Raw genomic sequence first — 18430 nt, forward strand, 5'->3', positions numbered from 1 at the left:
ATATCCCTTCGAGTACTCAATCACACACTTGTTCACCAATTGCCTTATATATTATAAACCGCCCAACAGATTCCAAACAAGCCCAAATCTTGTCCCCCCGCCCAAGCAGATTTTTACTCGCACACTCGCATTCAATACCGGCCAATCTGGCTCCCCCGATAGTATTCAAGGCCTGAGGATAGACTTTACCCCCACATATCATTGGCTCAGTTCGCACCCTCCCTAACACAAACTTCCAGGGAGATAAATCTGTGCTCCTTTCTACTTCGTTAAGGCCTAGAGATTTGCACGGGACAAGTGTTAAAATAAAATAGCAGTAATGCATAAACTTTTGTCTCGGCTGAATGGCCCGTGTTTGCTCGGGAAAACCCACTCGTGGACTGCAGTGGACGTGTTTGTGAACCTCCACAGAGGAAGCGGTGAGTCTCCCTCTGTGCATGCGTCTACACGTTTGCATATTAATGATCTGAATCATGCAAATTCCTCGACAGCAACATTTACGTTACCATGGTTCCGTGTGAATACATAGAATACAGCGTCTGAACGTCATTAAAAAGATGGAGCCAATTTGCGTTCTTTTGCGAGGCAATTGCAGTAGTGGCAAGCATTACACGTAGACTCTGCATTGTGAATGACTAATGTATGTATTTCTGAATGTTAATATATCATTGCTCAGGTGCGCTATATCAAAAATCAGCTGTGAAACAGCCCCCACCTGAGTTGCCAGAGATGCCCGCATGTGACTTTACACCTGAGCTATACCAGGTAACATGTGTGTGGTAAAGAATTACAGACTCAGCATAGACTAGTGAGGAATTGATTTCTATAAAGTGATAACTAATGATTTATGGTTAACAGTATGGTTATTTTTACTTCACTTGACCTTTATTGTCATTACTATCATTACAGGGCATGTCTAAAGAACGTTTAATAGGAATCAGAAAACACAACTGCAACCCGATGACCATGAAAGTTACATATTACCAAAAGCCAGTCTTCTTAAACCAGGGTTACATGCAGTGGCTTTGGGATGTGGATGGAAGACGATATCTGGACTTTTTTGCAGGGGTGGTCACAGTGAGTGTGGGACACTGTCACCCGTAAGGACATTTTAGTTTCTTCCCTTTTGTTGCCATGCAACATTGTAGCCTGTTAACTGTCTCCCGTTCCGTATACGGGACACCTAAGTTTGCGTCAATATTGTTCACGTAATTTCTAATTGAATCATGTCAAACTATATATCATTGGAAAGGTCTAAGACCCTAGAATACAGATCTCTTTGGTGTTTTTTAAAATAATTTATGTAGGGAGAGTAATTCCTTTTTATAAAGAGTGTGCTTAGATTTTTTTAATTATCTATTTTTAATCAAAGAAAAACATAAACTTTCTGATCTATTTTTAACAATAAACCTAACAACATACCTTCAATTTTTTGTGTGTGTGAATTTTTTTTAACAATAATCACCTACTTTTCTTTTTTCAAATGAGACCAACCATAAGTCTGTATTGCAAAGAATTCATGAGATACCACCATTTTAGTTCCAACATGTGTTTTCATGTGTGTGCTCAAAAAGGGCTCCGACAGTTAACAGGTTTAACTTTGGGATTTTGCATTACAATTATTGACATTAGCAACTAAGATGTCATTAAATTCATGTTAATCCCATCGTGTTCTTGTCTTCAGCTTTTATTGGCAGTCTTTTAAGAGGACTGAAATCTAATTCCAATTTGCATGTTATGGCAGAAAAGTGACAGAAGCAGCAGAGAGACAGCTGAGGCGTCTATGGCACACGTCCGCCAGCTACATTTACCCACAAATGCAGGAGTATGCAGAGAAACTGACGTCCCTTTTGCCGGAGCCACTAAAGGTGCGATGTTATGTGTGTTTGAAGAATTCACCGCCAGCTTTTCAAAATGAGTGCACACTTTAATTAAATATGCGTTCAAAATTAAATACTGAAGCGTTTGGACTTCTCAGTTCACATTGAACACTTCCTACTTCTTCTTAAAATAAAGCATGCAATTAGTAGGAAGAAGCTATCTAGATACTATATTATGTAGGCCTATATTAACTTAATATGTAAAATTTTGTGTTAACATCTTTAGGCCGTTTGTAAGAAGTTAGAAGTTATTACAGTTGCTTTGCACAGATATTACACTGCATTCGGCAGAATTTGACATTTACTATGGTGTTACGCTATTCTCTTGTGTAGCTTTTGTGGACTTTTGAAGTTTTCACATTGTTTGAATTAGTGTAATGATGATTTTTATGAAAAAAAATCACATTTTGAAGTGAAAGTAACATTCAAAAAGGTTATTTTACATTCAAATGAATGGAGTGAATGAGTAACTTTAGAGGTCAGTCAGGTAGAAAATACAAATAAATAAATAAAAAGAAAATGCATAAGTTAAGTGTTTTGACATTTATTAAAAGAAAGTGTTATGACTTTTCTTAAAAATGTCATTGGAATCCGAGGTGGACAAATTTTTCAGCGTCAGTCACATTAAGAGTCTGAGGGTTAATACAGATACTGTGTGATTGTCTGTTTTAGGTTGTGTATTTTGTGAACAGTGGTTCTGAGGCTAATGACCTTGCAGTGCTAATGGCCCGGCTACACACAGGAAATTTTGACGTCATAACACTCAGGTGATGACCTCATTGACCTGGTGCACAGAAATGACTCCTTTTCAGCACTTCCTTTTTATTCATGATAAAAAAACCTTGACAGAAAATATTTAAAACAGTGATGTAGTAAAAAAATATTACGTTACAAAAGAATTTCATTTAATGGACAAATTATATATTATTTATGAATGCAAAACTGCTTTGTTTGTGTGCGCAGGGGCTCGTATCACGGCGGCAGTCCTCAAGCAACAGGTCTCACATCCAACGCAATTTACAAATACCCCGTCCCCTCCTCAATGGGCTGCCATAATGTATGTCTGACAAAACTCATTCCGTCAACTACCTGCTCTTTAATTTTATATTAATTTTAAGTATTTAATGCAGGTAACAGAATTATTGCCCTCAAAATTTGAACGAAGACAGTTTTTTTAGGTCTCCCAAAAAAAATGACAGCATTTATTCACCCTCATGTCATTCAAAACATGTGTATGACTCTCACAAAAGAAGATATTTTGAGAAATGTTTCTGTGGTTTTGTGTATATACAATGGAAGTCAAATGGGGGCAATGTTGTTTGGTTACCCACATTCTTCAAAATATCTTCTTTTGTGTTCTGCAGAAGAATGAAAGTCATACAGGTTTGAAATGACATGAGGATGAATAAATTATGCAAAAATGATTAAATGCATTTTGGTGACCAACCCATATGAAATATGAAACAAAACAATATTCAAAAATTGGAAAAATAAATAAATCAAAATCTATTATCTTATGGTTGGAATACACTACAAGACTTTTAAAATCTGAACATATTCCTTTAAACTAGACATCATACACACAAAACACACTTACTGATCAAATCTGCAGACTGGCACATACTTTCTGCAACAAGTCCAGACTGAAAATCTGGGATAAATCTGAGCAAAAGTCTTCTAGTGTATTTTAGCCTTAAGTCACATGCATATATTACATTTTTATATTAGAATTTTTTTATAAAATGTTATCTTCTTCATCAGGATTATGTGAATAGAATTGTTTTGTCGTTTTAGACCATGTGTCCAGATGTCTTCAGAGGCCTTTGGGGAGGCAGCCAGTGTAGAGACTCGCCAGTTCAAACCATCCGGGAATGCAGTTGTTCCCCAGGTAGTCTACACACAAACACACACACACACTTTCTGAAAAAAAAATACTAGCATGCAAAAAAACTACCCATAACACCCTAGTTTATGCTTTGCATGGACAAACACTCACCTCTTTAGAAACTGTACTAAATGTGTCGTACTTAAAAGAGTTTCTGTCTTCTCTTAGGTCATTGTCAAGCCAATGATAAATATATATACCAGCTTAAAGAAGTGTTTGACACAACGGTTCCCCGTCGTATCGCTGCTTTCTTCGGAGAACCCATCCAGGTTTGACATTCTATCCTATACTTGGTCTACATCATTTACACAAACACGAAACTGAATTCTGTGAATGTGAGCGGTATAGAAAACCTGCTGATATACAGAACTGAACTGAGCATGCTGTAAAATGAAGATACTGGAATGTTTCCTCCTTTTGCAACAGCAGAAAGCACACCATGAATTATCTTCGCAGTTTACCTTGACAACCATGATGGTGCATTTCAGTTGCCATAGAAACCGTTGACAAAGCCCCTACCTGCATTTTCTAGTCATAGGCACTTAGAGACCCATAAATACCTCAAAGAAAATAACTTGCATAGGATTATTGTCATATTCATCATTCTGTACCTGGCAGTGAATACAAATGACAAATACTGAACCACAGTACTGTAGCAATAAACACAAACCTAACCTGCAACAGCGTGTAATAACTCATACTGTTATTATCTTCAATATCTGTCCGCAGGGTGTCGGCGGGGCTATTCAGTACCCTAAAAACTACCTGAAGGAGACCTACCAGCTTGTTCGGGAGAGAGGTGGAATCTGTATCGCAGATGAGGTCTGAAGAATGCGGTTGCAAATCCCATTCAACTGTCCGACTGTTGGTTAGACGATCGATTAGCTGTTAATTAAGAGATAAAGGAATCAGACGTATGTGACCCCTAGGCCGTTTCTCAAAATGCGTTCTTCAGCGATCCTGTGTCCTTGTGTTCTCGCTCTACGTCATCAACAACCGTCAAAGTCCGGTTCCAATACTCAAGAAAAGAGAACGCATGAAATTACCAGTATGAGTTCTTGATATCAAGGATGCATCAGATGAAGCCTTGCGCGCCTATGGAATCCGCTTGAAGTCCCAGAAGTGGTGCATCCATACAAGTTCGTTCTTATGAGGCTGCCTCGCAAGACAGGTCTCCACAAGAACACAAGTTGGAATTGAGAAACGGGCTTAACCTTGTTCAGGATGAAATAATCATAATATATTATATCGCACACTGTGTAATGCATACTATTTGTTTTTGAATGCGGTATGCAAAGATAAACATTTCAAACAGAAGTATGCAACATTGTTGCGAGCATTTCACATGCACTGTATAGTATGCATTCTACAACAGAAACAGTACAGTATGTTAAGAGTACTACGCAGTCTTAAGTCTCAGACAGAGATAAGTGAGCATTATTTTCTATAAATATATTTGTTTATTTTAGATTTTACACAAAGTTAAACAATCATCATCCCCAACACATTTTAATTCAAATTGTTGGATCTAATGCTTAGTAAAGTATAAAGTATGCCGCTTGATTTTTGTGGTTCTTTCAGGTCCAGACCGGCTTTGGACGCACAGGAAGTCACTTTTGGGGTTTTCAGGGGCATAATGTTATTCCAGACATGGTTACCATGGCAAAGGGCATTGGCAACGGGTTCCCTATGGGTGCTCTGGTCACCACAGCAGGTACGGCTAGTTTCCATCACATTCAGGTAAACTTGTGTGACTTGCATATTTAATGGTAATTTTATTCATATTTAATAAAGTACACACACTGTGTTATGCCACTGAAAAAAATGCATTAAGTTTTACTTACCGAAGTATTGAAAGGTTGGCTTGTTTGCAGAGATTGCCAGTTCATTTGCAAAAGGAGTTCATTACAACACGTTTGGAGGTAATCCATTGGCTTGTGCGATTGCATCATCAGTGCTTGATGTAAGTAGAGATCATTTTATTCAGATATTTGGGTCATGAGCTTCTGAACCTTCTGAATAATTAAATCATAAATAAATATAACGCATCTATACAAGAGTAATTTCTTTTTTAATAGGAATATGCATATTTAAAGAAGACTTATACTTGACAATAAACAAATACCATAACTTTACAGTTGATAGCGGCACTCTAGCATGAAAGGGTTAATTGTCATCATGTTTCTGTCAGACGATAAAAGAGGACAGGACGCAAGAGAACAGTGCTAATGTTGGCACCTACCTGATGATGGAATTGGCCAAACTTCGGAATAAGTATGAGATTATCGGTGACGTACGAGGAAAAGGTCTTCAGATCGGGGTCGAGATGGTCAAAGACAAGGTAAACCTGAAGTGCTCCTCATTTATCCTTTATTCATACTATAGCTTAACAGTACAGTCCCAAGCCAATGAGGCACTGATGTATGACAAAAAAGATCAAATTTAACATTGTTTATTTGATACAGTTATTATAGACTAAAATATTGATATAAATTATCAATATAAATCGATTCAAACATAAATATTTATATTATTAGCTACTAGCCAGATCGATATACAAACACAGACCGCAAGTTAACTTCGGGTCAGGCGCGTGCGTCCACTAAACAAATATTGCTTTGTTTTTCGGCCTACACACTTTCAGTCATTAAGTAAACTAACCAAAATCCCGGTAAGAATCTCCAAAGCAACATAACAGTGTAAGTAGAAAGATCTTGTAACTCAAAAACAGCATTTCGATCCACCTGAACTAATGTCTTGAAAACACAAAGACATCTGGCCGTGCATGTTCCACTCTGTTAAGCTTTATTCCTGGAAATATCCTCCCAAAGACCCTTTACAATACGAGTGCATTGAACAGAAGCTATTTACCGGATACTACAGTTTACATTTTAGAAAAGAACTCGGAATAAAGACAGACAGATAAAAAAATAGATGAGGAAACCAGTGAAAAGGAAGAATTCGATCTTTAAAGATGAAGTGTGTAATATGAACCACAAGAATTACCAAATGGAACGGCTGAAATAATGAACCAATGGTCGATAAACAGATGTCATCCCTTAAAAAACAGAAATATGGGAATATACCAGAAAAATGTATGCAGTATTTTAAATCATACATTTTAATGTACTGATGTACCAAATGCTTGTATTTTTCAATATATGAAAGCGGTATTTCCATATGTATTGTTTAGTGTGATGTAATATATTTACAATGTATTATACTATTATTCCTACTATGGTAGTCAATAGTGCCTCAAAATTGTCAGTTGCTAACATTTTTCCAAATATCTTTCTTTGTGTTCAACCTAACAAAGAAATTTATACAGGTTCGGAACAAGACATTTTTCCATTGTATTAAATTAAAAAATATTGGGATATACTCCTCCATTCTCATAATTGTGATACTCTTTCTGTGCCATTTGTATGAACTGAGCTGGGAAAAAAAGGCTTTTATGAATGCAGTTCCATTTGACTGAAATTGAAATGGCAAAATTTGGTGTCTTTGGGAAATTTTAAAGGGATTATACGGAAAATGCAAGATGATTCAGTGATTCGTAATAGTGTTTAGGGTGATGTGTTGTAAAGTGTTGTTTTTGATGTGTGCTTGAAACTGATTGTAATGCTGTTCATTTAAGGACACTCCTTTGAAAAAGATTTTTAATCTTAAGGTTTTCCTAGTTAAATAAAATAAAAAACTAAAGGGTAAATAGTTCAAAACAGAGTTTTCATATACATTTAATATACATTTGAAAATGTAATATATCAATTTAATGAACACAGAGAAATATATTTGGAAGAATGTTAGCAATTTTCAATTCTGTAACATCATTGACTGCCATAGTAGGAAAAATTTAATGGTTGTCAAAGGTGCCCCAGAACTGTATGTTTTCCTGAATTCTTCAAAATATCTCATTATGTGTTCAACAGAACATAAAAAGATAGAGTATTTTTTTCCTACTATGGTACTGGATGATGTCACAGAACTGTCAATGGCTAACATTCTTACAAATATCTTTCTTTGTGTTTAACAGAACAAATAAGTCTATATAGGTTTGAAACAACCTGAGGGTGTGTGAATGATGACAGCATTTTTATTTTGGGTGAACTATCCCTTTAATTAAAGTGTGTTTGCAGAGCAGCATGGTTTCATGACATTGAGGTATGAGAGACATGAGGAGATACTTTAGCCTCAAATGGAATAGTTAATGATTCAGGTGTGTGTGTGAGTAAATGCCACTTTCTCTCATAGTGAGTGATGCAGAAAACTTGTTAGCCATTAACTAGACCAGAGATCATTGAGACAACAGGTTCAAACATTCTCAGAAATCAAATGAAAAACACCCGCTGTACCTCACTCGTGGCTTTTTTACTGGGATCTGTCGGCGTGTGCTTAGAAAGACAAACCACATTTACACTCCAGTGGCCTTTAAGCAGATTTCACATATGTCAAAGCCGTACATCCTTAAAGGGATAGTTCAATCAAAACTGAAAAGTTGATAAAAACAGCAGTGCACAATATTTTTTCCTCTTCTGCTCAACAAAACCGAATGAGTAATATGACAACATTTTCATTTACGGATAAACTAAACCTATACATTTTGACGAAATCCTTATAACTCATTTTTTTAAAACCGGATTGAACAGCATTGCGGGAAATGATTGACATCTGACTTTCACTCATATCCAGGCCAGCAGAGACCCCCTACCTTCACAAGACATGAATCAGATTTTTGAGGACATTAAAGACATGGGCGTGTTAATCGGAAAAGGCGGGCTTTACGGACAGGTAAGCGGGAACCATAAAACCAACCGCAGAACAGTTTCTTTGGATGTGAAACATGATGGGCTGTGTGTGGTTGTGTCATTTAAAAGGTATTCTGGAGATCCCCTTCAGTCATGTAGAGGCATGATTGATCTGTCAGTACACTTCTTGTCTAAACTGAAACATTCACTTCATTTATTAAAAACTTTGCTTGCATGCTGTCCTACATTATTTTAGCTGGTTGCAAACAAAATTGTCATTATTTACTTTTCCTATGTGAAGATTTGCATCTCATCATTTGCCTGCTTTTCTCACCTTGTTTTCACCTTATACAGACGTTTAGAATCAAGCCGCCCATGTGTATAACTAAAGATGACGCAGACTTCTTCCTCGCCGTCTTCAACCAGGCCGTGCTCAACTACATGGAAAGAAAATAGGACAGGCAGAACCTTCAGTACACATTTTATTACCAACAGGTCTGTACGGTTGATCTGAAAACCACCAAAAGATGAACTTACCTGGGGAAACAATCTTGTGTTTTCAGTTTGTAAGGGTGTATTGTTTAATACTATCGTCAAATCTTGTAACAGTTAACAGATGATGTTGTAACAGGTGTTGATATAACTGATATAACCACCTTTGGCTAAAAGAGACAGTTCGCCCAAAAATTAAAATTCTTGTTTATTTACCCTCATGTAGTTCAAAACCTGTATGATTCTTTCTTTAATAGAACACAAAAAAAGATATTTTGAGAAATGTGGTTTTGTGTCCATAGAATGGAAGTCAATGGCGGTCAGTGTTGTTTGGTTCTTTAAAATATGTCTTGTGTTCAGCAGGAGAAATAGTCACACGGGTTTGGTATGACACAAGGGTGAATAAACGATGAAAATAGGTGAGCTATCCCTTTAATGTACAGCTTTTGCAAATCATTGCATTAACGCTGACAGAACTGAACTTCACAGATGCCCAAAGTAATATTTTAAATATGATTTAGTAAATTTATAATTTACCAACAGACAGGAAACAATATTTATAATGTTTTCCTAACGGCTTCAGAGAGAAAAATTATTCAAAAGTGTAAATGTTTTCTCACAATTGTAAATAAAAGCTAGAATTGGTAGATTGTAACTGCTGGTTTCCTGAAAAATGTTTAACTTTTGTAAACCCTTTCCTTATACAGTATGTGCTGCACCACTGTGCCAAATACACAGAACCTGTTGGTAAAATATTGGTAATTTCTAGCACACCCCGATTTAAACTATGTTCATAACCCTTCAGAATAAAGGAACAGTTCCCTCAAAAACGAAAATTTGGTCATAAATTACTCAACCTCAAATTGTTCCAAACAATTATCAAAGAAGGATATTTGGAAGAATGTTAGCATCCATTCAAATGTTGTCAGTGGTGCCCCAGAACTATTCGCAAAATGAATGTTTATTTGCGTTCAACACAACACTCGTTTTTAAATATTTATTCTACTGTTGTAGTCAATAGTGCCCAGAAATCTCAATAAATCATGACGGAATTTTTATATTTGGGTGACCTGTCCCTTTAAGGCATGGTCAGCTTTGAATTAAATCCGTTGGACCCTAAATCATGATGTAAAGATAATACATCAAGGATATTTGTCGTGCAAAGAGAGAAACTGTTAATTAAATAAACATCTGTCGTTTTATTTTTTATGCAATCCTTTCCTGGAAAGCCCTTGGTAATGTTTTGCATAACACAAAGCTTTTTCATATTTCACCTGACCCAGAACACATTTTGTACAGTAAAAACAAATATTTGAATGTTTAGGTTTACCCATTTCAAGAACATTGATCTAAAGAACCTAATAATAATAAACGTGTTATGCGTTTCACTCCAAGTAAACAAGGCCATTTTCCAAAACATTTCCAGTAAACCTAAAAATATGTTGAGCACATACTGTGGAATTTTATTTCTCACACCGTTTCTTTGCAGGTTATGTCCAATCTAGATTGTTTACTATGAAATGACACAAACATGTGGAATAAAACACGCCAACTTCAGCAGCAAGAAAATCATTCTTAATTCTCTAAAAACAAGGAGTAAGTCTGTCCAAATCTAATTTACATAAAGTCGATGGCTCAGAAGTACCAGCAAACCTCTGAATGCCGTAGTTATGATCTGAATGAATATATGTCTGTTATGAAGAAATCTTTGGGCAAACGGTGCATTACAATATAGTTCAGCCCACAGGGCACAAATCCACTCCTGTATGGACAGAAACACCTCTCTACAACAATGTTCAGTAGAGGTTTTCATGGAAGAAAATGTAGTCTGGAGGAGCTTCAGTCTAGTTTTGCTCCCGATCATCTGTTCTTCCTTGTTTCCTTCTTTTTCCTGCTTGTTTGGGCAGCGTTGTTGGAGGAGAGCGCAGTGGAGTGACCCGTGGTCTTCAGGTGATCGAAAAGTTTGTTTCTGGTTGGGAATTCATACTGACATGTGACGCAGCGTAGATTGACTTCCTTCTATAATGTATAAAGAAAATGAATTCAAGACATTTACGTTAATAGGCTTATTTACAAAACTGTTAACCCAAAAATTCTGTCATCATTCACTCACCCTTTGAGTTGTGTATACATTTCTTTGTTTTGATGAACACAGAGAAAGATATTTGGAAGAATGCTATAATAAGACTACTATAATAGAATAAATATTAAAAGTGCCCCAAAACGGTTTGCTTTGCAACATACTTCAAAATATCTTCTTTTGTGTTCAACAGAACAAAGCAATTGTTCCTAATATAGTTTGTTTAACTGTTTGGCAACAAGCATTTCTCCAAATATCTTTCTCTGTGTTCATCATATACAAAAACTTTTGTACATATTTGGAAAAACTTAAGGGTGAGTAAATTAAGACAGAATTTTCATTTCTGGGCGAACTGTTAAAGATGTCATTAAACCATTGTTTTAGATTTTACAATGCATAACTCAATAATTGCAGAACATTTTAAGGTGCAGCATGTTGTTTTCGCCACTAGAGGTCACATATTTAAAACAAAAAGGCGTAGCTTGATAACATTGTAAAGAAACATGGAACGATTGGAGTTTTTCATCTTGATCTTCAGTGTCGATGAAATATCAATGTTCAATCATGTTCATAGATGACATAGTGAAATGTGAACCCAACGCAACCATACTTCATATTATGAAAGCAATTTCACCTCTGTATGTCGCTGTATATATATATTTATTTGGCCTGGAGCTGTTTGTTTCAGCACGATTTAACAGCAGTAAAGGTAAAGAAAATCTTCACCCTTTGTACATGTGTCAACCCCTCGAGACCTCAAGTTGAGGTACAAACACACAGTTGTTATCTAAAATCACATTTTCGTCAACATGTAGTTCTAGATGACTGTCAGATAATAAAACCCTGCAGCTGTACAGGCAGCGGCCGTTTGCCTCTGTACACACACGCTTACACAAGTACACACCTCTTGCTTAACTTCAGCAACCCCGTGAGCTTTGTTGTTCGAGTCTTTCCCGCCTTTCTTTGCTTTTGTCTTCGCAGAGCTGTAAAATTAACCCAATGTATGAGTTTAGTTGTATTTTACGTGCATACTAAAACTGGTCAATTCTAAAACAGGCATGTGAGAGACACCTTTTTTGAGTTGTGGGTTCACATCCCTCTGGTTTTGGATTCTCATCTGCGTCCTCAGAGGGAACAGGGGCGTCCTTGTTGTTGCCTGAATCTGACTCGGGAGATGGGCCCTCCTCTGTGGACTGTGGGATTGGACTTTGACCTTCTGGCTCTTCGGGGAGATTCTATAAAACCACATAAAAAATATATGATAGTTTGATTGAATAAAAACTAAATGTTTTTTAACTAACTCTAGGGTTACATTCAAAGTGCACTTACATTTACTGTTCTTTGTTGCCGCTTTTTCCTCTTTTGCCTTTTAGACAATCTGCAATAAAATAGATTAATTTGAATAGGAACATCCACATAAAATGCAAATGCCATTTTTAAAGAGACAAGTAATCAACTCAAATAAATGTTCCAGGACTTGTTTTATGTGAAGGAAAAAAGAAAATTATGATAATAAGGTTTGACGATTTTAAATACCTATAATAGTATAAAATACTGAGTTAACAAAATAATGACACTATTACATGGCTGTCCTACTTTTTTGCCGTAAGATTTTTGTTCTCTGTAAAATTTTAAATATCAGGCGTGCATATATTAGGAAGTCATAATTTATGCAAATAATGCTCTTATTAAGAATGCAAATGCAGTGCCAATATTTTTGTAACTCATAAGTACTTGAATGAGTCAGGTACGAGAAGTAGGATCAAAACAATGCACTGCTGGGCTCACAATTGTGTAAATAAAAAATTAAATATGCATGCTTTACTTTTGTCTCGGCGTGTCATTGACTTCATCTTCCTCATCCTCCTCGTCTTCGTCTCTGTCTGCGGAGTTCTGACCCAGTGATTTATCATCCTCCTCCAGCTGTTGCCGTAGCAATGCCACCATCTCTCTGTGCTTCTTAGACTTCTCGTGGTTCTTCATGCTGAAATGAGAGTAAAAACGTCATTCACATTTAATGAAGAAAAAGCTTCATTTAACATCCCATAATAACAAAATAAACCTTTTGTGACTTAATTAATGCTTGTTTACATTGTTGAATTTGAGGTTATAATAAAGGTTAATGGGTTTAGATATATTTTTTCCTTAAAAGCATCATGGAGATTTTTACAGCAGGTGTGTAGATGATGACTCACGCTTTATCAGATTTAAAGGATTTGTCACAGGCAGGGCAATACAGATCGTCATAGTAATCGTCCATCTCTACGGCAGCATCTGACAAAAGCCAAGCAGACGTTAGATGCCGTTCACATCTCACTAATAACATCTATCTTTAGATCTTATATGGTTAATCTCCTTATTAATGCAACGTAATTCAGAAGGGTGGGAACCCCTGAACATCTAACCTCCTCTACCCAGAATCCACTCATACATGTGTTTGTATGTGTTCTTGACATCACAACTCACCTCCATTCTCTGTATCTTGCCCCTCCAGCCCATCTTCACCTGCCTCCACGTCCTCCTCTTCTTCACTCTCTGAAACATCTCCAAACTGTTGATCATACTGAGCTTCCATCTGCTGCAGTTCCTTCTCAAGCTCAGACATGGCAGCCCACTTCTGCTCCTTATAATCTTCCGCCAACCTCAATACAACACACACGCATTTATTTAATGATGGGTAATTATATTATTTTCATTTTAACATTTCAATATTCTTTGAAACGCAAACAAAAAATTGCACATGACAAAATTGTTGGTCGTGGTGGGAGTGAAGCCTTACTGGTGCTATATAAAAACTGCTAAATTACTCTCACAAAATAGATATTGTTTCACTTCCTGACTGAATAAACGAATTAGTTTGAAAAATATTGTTAATGACACTTTACATAACTTAAAGGAGCAATGTGGAGTTTTTTTGAAGCTCCGAATTGCAACCAACAGCTCACTCCACCCCTTGACAATCCCTTTCACTTGGCGATGTCGTCACGTTTTTATACTTTGCCAAAGAAGATAACGTATTTACAAAACACGCTCTGTAGATCCGTTTGGGGCTACTGTAGAAACAACATGGTGTATTCCATGTAAAGGGACCTGTGGTGTATGTAGATAGAAGTTGCTCATGCTATTGTAATAAAAACATAAAGTTTCATTATGTAAGGTCTTTAAACACCTCTGAAGACATAGTTATGCCTATTATATTGCATTAATGTCAATAGATCCTCCTAAATATTACACATAGCACCTTTAAATGCCTATGCAAATATATCAAAAATTGAGTTTATTTAAGGATATTGGAAGTGTTATTCACGGTTTAAAAGCATAGAAACGTTGCTAGTTTTGGGTTTGTGACAAGCATAAATAAATTAAAAAAATACAAAAACTCTTCAAAAATAATTTTCAAAATATGATTTTAGAAGTAAAACTAAATAAAAGCATACATAATGTACCATAACACAATGAATGAGTACATGAAGGAGAAGCAGGACGATCTTTCGACTCACTTGGCCTGACTGAGCTTCTGTTTCCTCCTCAGTTCTTCTACTTTCTTGGCCTTCTCTGCGTTTTGCTCCTCCACAAGTTTCTTATGAGCCTGAACTCGCTTGTCGCGCTTGCGGACGAAGGCCACTAGTTGGCGTACAAGTTCGCTGTGTTCCTTTCTGGCCTTGTCCCGGGTTTTCTTGTTCTCTTTCTCCATTGCTCTCTTCTCCCAACGGTTAGTCGCCTGCCGTGTGTCGTATTCTTCTTTCCATGCAAAGTTTTTGCGTGTGCAGAAACTCTGCCAAAAGCCGTAAAACAAGTGGACCGCCTAAGAGAATAAGAACATATATGATTAAATAGAACGCATACATTTTCTGAAGATGCTGAGGCTTGTTAGCACAAAGGATGATACCAAGATGCCAAGATGTTGGTTTTGAGGTACTGCAAGGTGTTTTCCTACAGAGCTGTGTGTTCATTTCTATGGTCAGTCATAGCGAGTTCAAAAAATAATGAAACAATACGTCATTTTAAATTATGTTTTTGACAATTTTCAAATGACCATATTTATCCTTCTGCTGACAAGATTAAGGAGGCCCCTTGTCCCCGGTTCACCTGCCTACTTATCGTCTAAACACTCTATCTGAAGTGGGATGAATCTTGGGTTGGACGCTTGTTCGCTAAAACCTAAAGCACATGTTTTTACCTTACCTGAAAAAATGCTTAAAAACAACAACAAAAAAACACTAGGTTGTTCAGAAAAGTATTTATTTATGGATATGGAAGCTCTTGTGTTCCATTGGGATCTGAGGTCTAAAACGCCAGTGACCCCATGAGAAATGTTGATTTCAGGTAAACAAAGTTCTCCAACCTCTTGAAACTCATATTCTCCATTTTAATTGTACAACTGCTGTCTAACAAACAACAAACACACCTCGGTTTTGCCCAAGATTTGCTCTGTTTTTTTTCCATGCCCTGCGGGTGAACCAGTGACCTAGTACATACTTCATACATAAAATGAACCCAAGAGCCTTTACTTTATTCTCCCATCTCTCTTACAAGCAAACCAACTGTCTACATACAACATCTGGAGATCAACTGGTGCAAACAACAATCTCCATCCTCCAACTTTACAAGCAGTCATGACGACAACAATTTTCACCTCTTACATTGTTTCTCTATGTGACCAGCAAACTAATTACAAGTGTATAGAAGACTACAGAGGACTACAGAAGACTACAGAAGACGGTTCGGACTGCTGAGAAGATCATTGGTGCCCACCCTCCAAGAACTGTATACATCCAGAGTGAGGAAAAGGGCTCAGAAAATCACCCTGGACCTCTCACATCCAAGCCATCATCTCTTCACAATGCTGCCGTCTGGTCGGCGCTAAAGAGCACTGAGCACCAAAACAACCAGACACAAAAATAGCTTCTTCCCTCAGGCCATCTACCTCTTGAACAGTTAATTTATTTTTTTTTAAATTTCTTACGTGCAAGACTTCTTATGTGCAATTAACTCTGTGCAATAATAACAAAGTGCAATCTTCAATATCCTTCAGATAATACACTATCTATTTTTTATACAACTTTTTCTGTAAATTATATTTCATCTTGCTGTATATAACTCATACCTTTTACTGAAATAGTCTATTCTATTTTTTACTTGTACATATTTACATACACACATAACTTTACTCTCTATAGCTTTACTCTTATGCTTACTGTATTGTATTTCTTAATTTTTATACCCATAGGCCCTTATTTAAATCATCTGTGTAACTGTTTTTTGTATTGTTTGATGGTCTGTGTGTTGTTGCTTATTCTGTGTACTGGATGCTCCTGTCACCAAAACAAATTCCTTGTATGTGCAAACATACTTGGCAATAAAGCTCTTTCTGATTCTAAATGTATCAAACAGGATCTCAGTAAATGATAGGCCTGGAAATTCTATGAATCAATGATCAGTGTTGTAACTTAGGTTAAATATCTGGTGACGAAATAAAATCTTGTGACGAATAAGTGCGAGTACAGTACATACAGTGTCGTAGTCGCTCTGTGAATCTCCAAAGGACGGAAAATCGTCTTCATCATCTTCCACATCTTTACTGTGCTCAATCTCTTCCTTTGCTATAGATTCAAAAAGGTTTCTGTACACAGTATGAAAGCCCTACAAAGGAAAAACGAAAAGAGAGGAAAGTCAAGGAAAGTAAAGCGTTGTACTTTTAAAATATAAAATGTCCTTTCGCAAATCATCAGTTATAAAGCAATCATATTAAAAGAACACATGTTAACATGAACGTCTGCTGCCCCCTAGTGGTGCATCATTCCATCAACTTTGTCAAGTCAGGTAACATCTTTCAAGTTTATCATTTTTTTCATCATGAAAGATGTACATTAGAGAGTTAAAGAGCTATGACAATACCTTCCGGAAAAAGCTAAAATGTTGGATAAAATAATCTTTAAAAAAAACAGACCTCAGACTCGATTAAAAAACACAGATAAAATGCAAGAACACACAGTGTAAATGGAACTTTAAGCTTCTGGCCAACTAAAGAAAAAACGAGACTGTACAAAATGTAAATATTCACCTGCTCATCATCTCCATAACCAGAGTAGCAGGTGACAGTGAAGTACTGCAAAAGATCAATACTGTCATCCCGGTAGTCTCCACCGACCCCACCTTTGAGCAGTGCATCTCTGTGGTTATCATACCTTATAAACAAACATAACCACATTAAAGTCAATATATCCTAGCAATAGCCACTTATGTGGAATACAAGACAAACCACGGAACCAATCACTGTCACACATTATAGATAAAGGTGTAGAGCAAGTATTTTTATTATTTTATATTTTCCAAGCGTACCACAAAAATGATACCAGCCGCAATGGCTATAAATACTTTTAAATAAAGAATAACAACATAGAACACATACCAGGCTCTTTCTTGAGGATCACTCAGAACATCATATGCAGCCTGAATCAGCTTAAACCGCTCTGCTGCCTCGTCTGCGTTGTCAAGGTTCTTGTCTGGAATCAGATGACACTCAACCTTACATCATTTCTACATTAAACTGATATAAACATCATCACTGTACATACACATAACTTGAGAGATAATTTTGGCACATTTCGAAAGGGCCCGAAATATCAAATAGAGACACTGCCAAATATGAATAACGTTACAGATCAACATAATTCTGATACCTGGGTGCCATTTCAAGGCTAGTTTTCGATAGGCCTTTTTGAGATCGTCGTCCGTCGCGTCTCTTTCAACATCCAACACCTCGTAGTGACACTTCATTCTGGTTCTAAGATTTCGCAGAACTACACAAAGCTGCTGTATTTGGAGCTTCACCACTGATAATAACTAGAACACAAACAAATCTGCGTCGCTTTGGCGCACAGTGTCATGGACAAATGCAGCCCACGTGGACTACAAAACGAAAAATACAACAACCGTAACCTGATATGAATCTGCCTCTAAAACGCTAGCTTACTATGCAGCCGATAGTCTGATTTATTCATCAATTTCTTAAATAGTAGACATATTTCTCTGGTTTGAAGCAGTTACGAGTGAAGCCGGTGAATTGGCGGCGCGCGTGGATGACGTCACAAACTAGGAGTAATACTATTGGCCGAGACTTTTGACAGATGAAGCGTCTGTATTCTGTATCTAGGTTATACATGTTTCGCGTTATGTTACTTAATACTAAAAAATATTTGATAAATTCTCTTATTTTTTCTTGGGCTGCTTTAACCAAGTAGCAATTGACAATAAGGACAAATTATTTTTTATATTGTTTTATATAGAAGGGGTGGGATTCATCTGCCTTTGAAACAATGAAAACCGCTATTTATTCCGAGCAGGA

The 18430-nt window shown here is 36.7% G+C and overlaps 2 protein-coding genes across 2 annotated transcripts; one reads left to right on the forward strand and one right to left on the reverse strand.

Moving 5' to 3' along the window:
• Window positions 1–217: 217 nt before the first annotated feature.
• agxt2 (alanine--glyoxylate aminotransferase 2) lies at window positions 218–9223 on the forward strand. The gene is made up of 14 exons (XM_056731215.1): window positions 218–419; window positions 677–765; window positions 910–1100; window positions 1745–1868; window positions 2553–2647; window positions 2844–2937; window positions 3675–3768; window positions 3934–4034; window positions 4495–4587; window positions 5347–5479; window positions 5640–5728; window positions 5957–6106; window positions 8455–8553; window positions 8865–9223. Exons 1-14 carry the CDS (start codon window positions 320–322, stop codon window positions 8964–8966), a joined length of 1554 nt encoding a protein of 517 aa, XP_056587193.1. The 5' UTR covers window positions 218–319; the 3' UTR covers window positions 8967–9223.
• A 1217-nt stretch (window positions 9224–10440) lies between these two features.
• On the reverse strand, window positions 10441–18154 carry dnajc21 (DnaJ heat shock protein family (Hsp40) member C21). Its single transcript, XM_056731214.1, has 12 exons — window positions 17766–18154; window positions 17495–17588; window positions 17147–17270; window positions 16597–16725; window positions 14583–14887; window positions 13549–13724; window positions 13278–13356; window positions 12908–13066; window positions 12412–12460; window positions 12154–12317; window positions 11987–12065; window positions 10441–11021 (listed from the first exon to the last, which is right to left on the reverse strand). The coding sequence occupies exons 1-12, from the start codon at window positions 17860–17862 to the stop codon at window positions 10863–10865; spliced, it is 1614 nt and encodes a 537-aa protein (XP_056587192.1). The 5' UTR covers window positions 17863–18154; the 3' UTR covers window positions 10441–10862.
• Window positions 18155–18430: the final 276 nt, after the last annotated feature.

Source organism: Triplophysa dalaica, chromosome 19 (genome assembly GCF_015846415.1).
Source record: "Triplophysa dalaica isolate WHDGS20190420 chromosome 19, ASM1584641v1, whole genome shotgun sequence".
Classification (NCBI taxonomy): domain Eukaryota; kingdom Metazoa; phylum Chordata; class Actinopteri; order Cypriniformes; family Nemacheilidae; genus Triplophysa; species Triplophysa dalaica.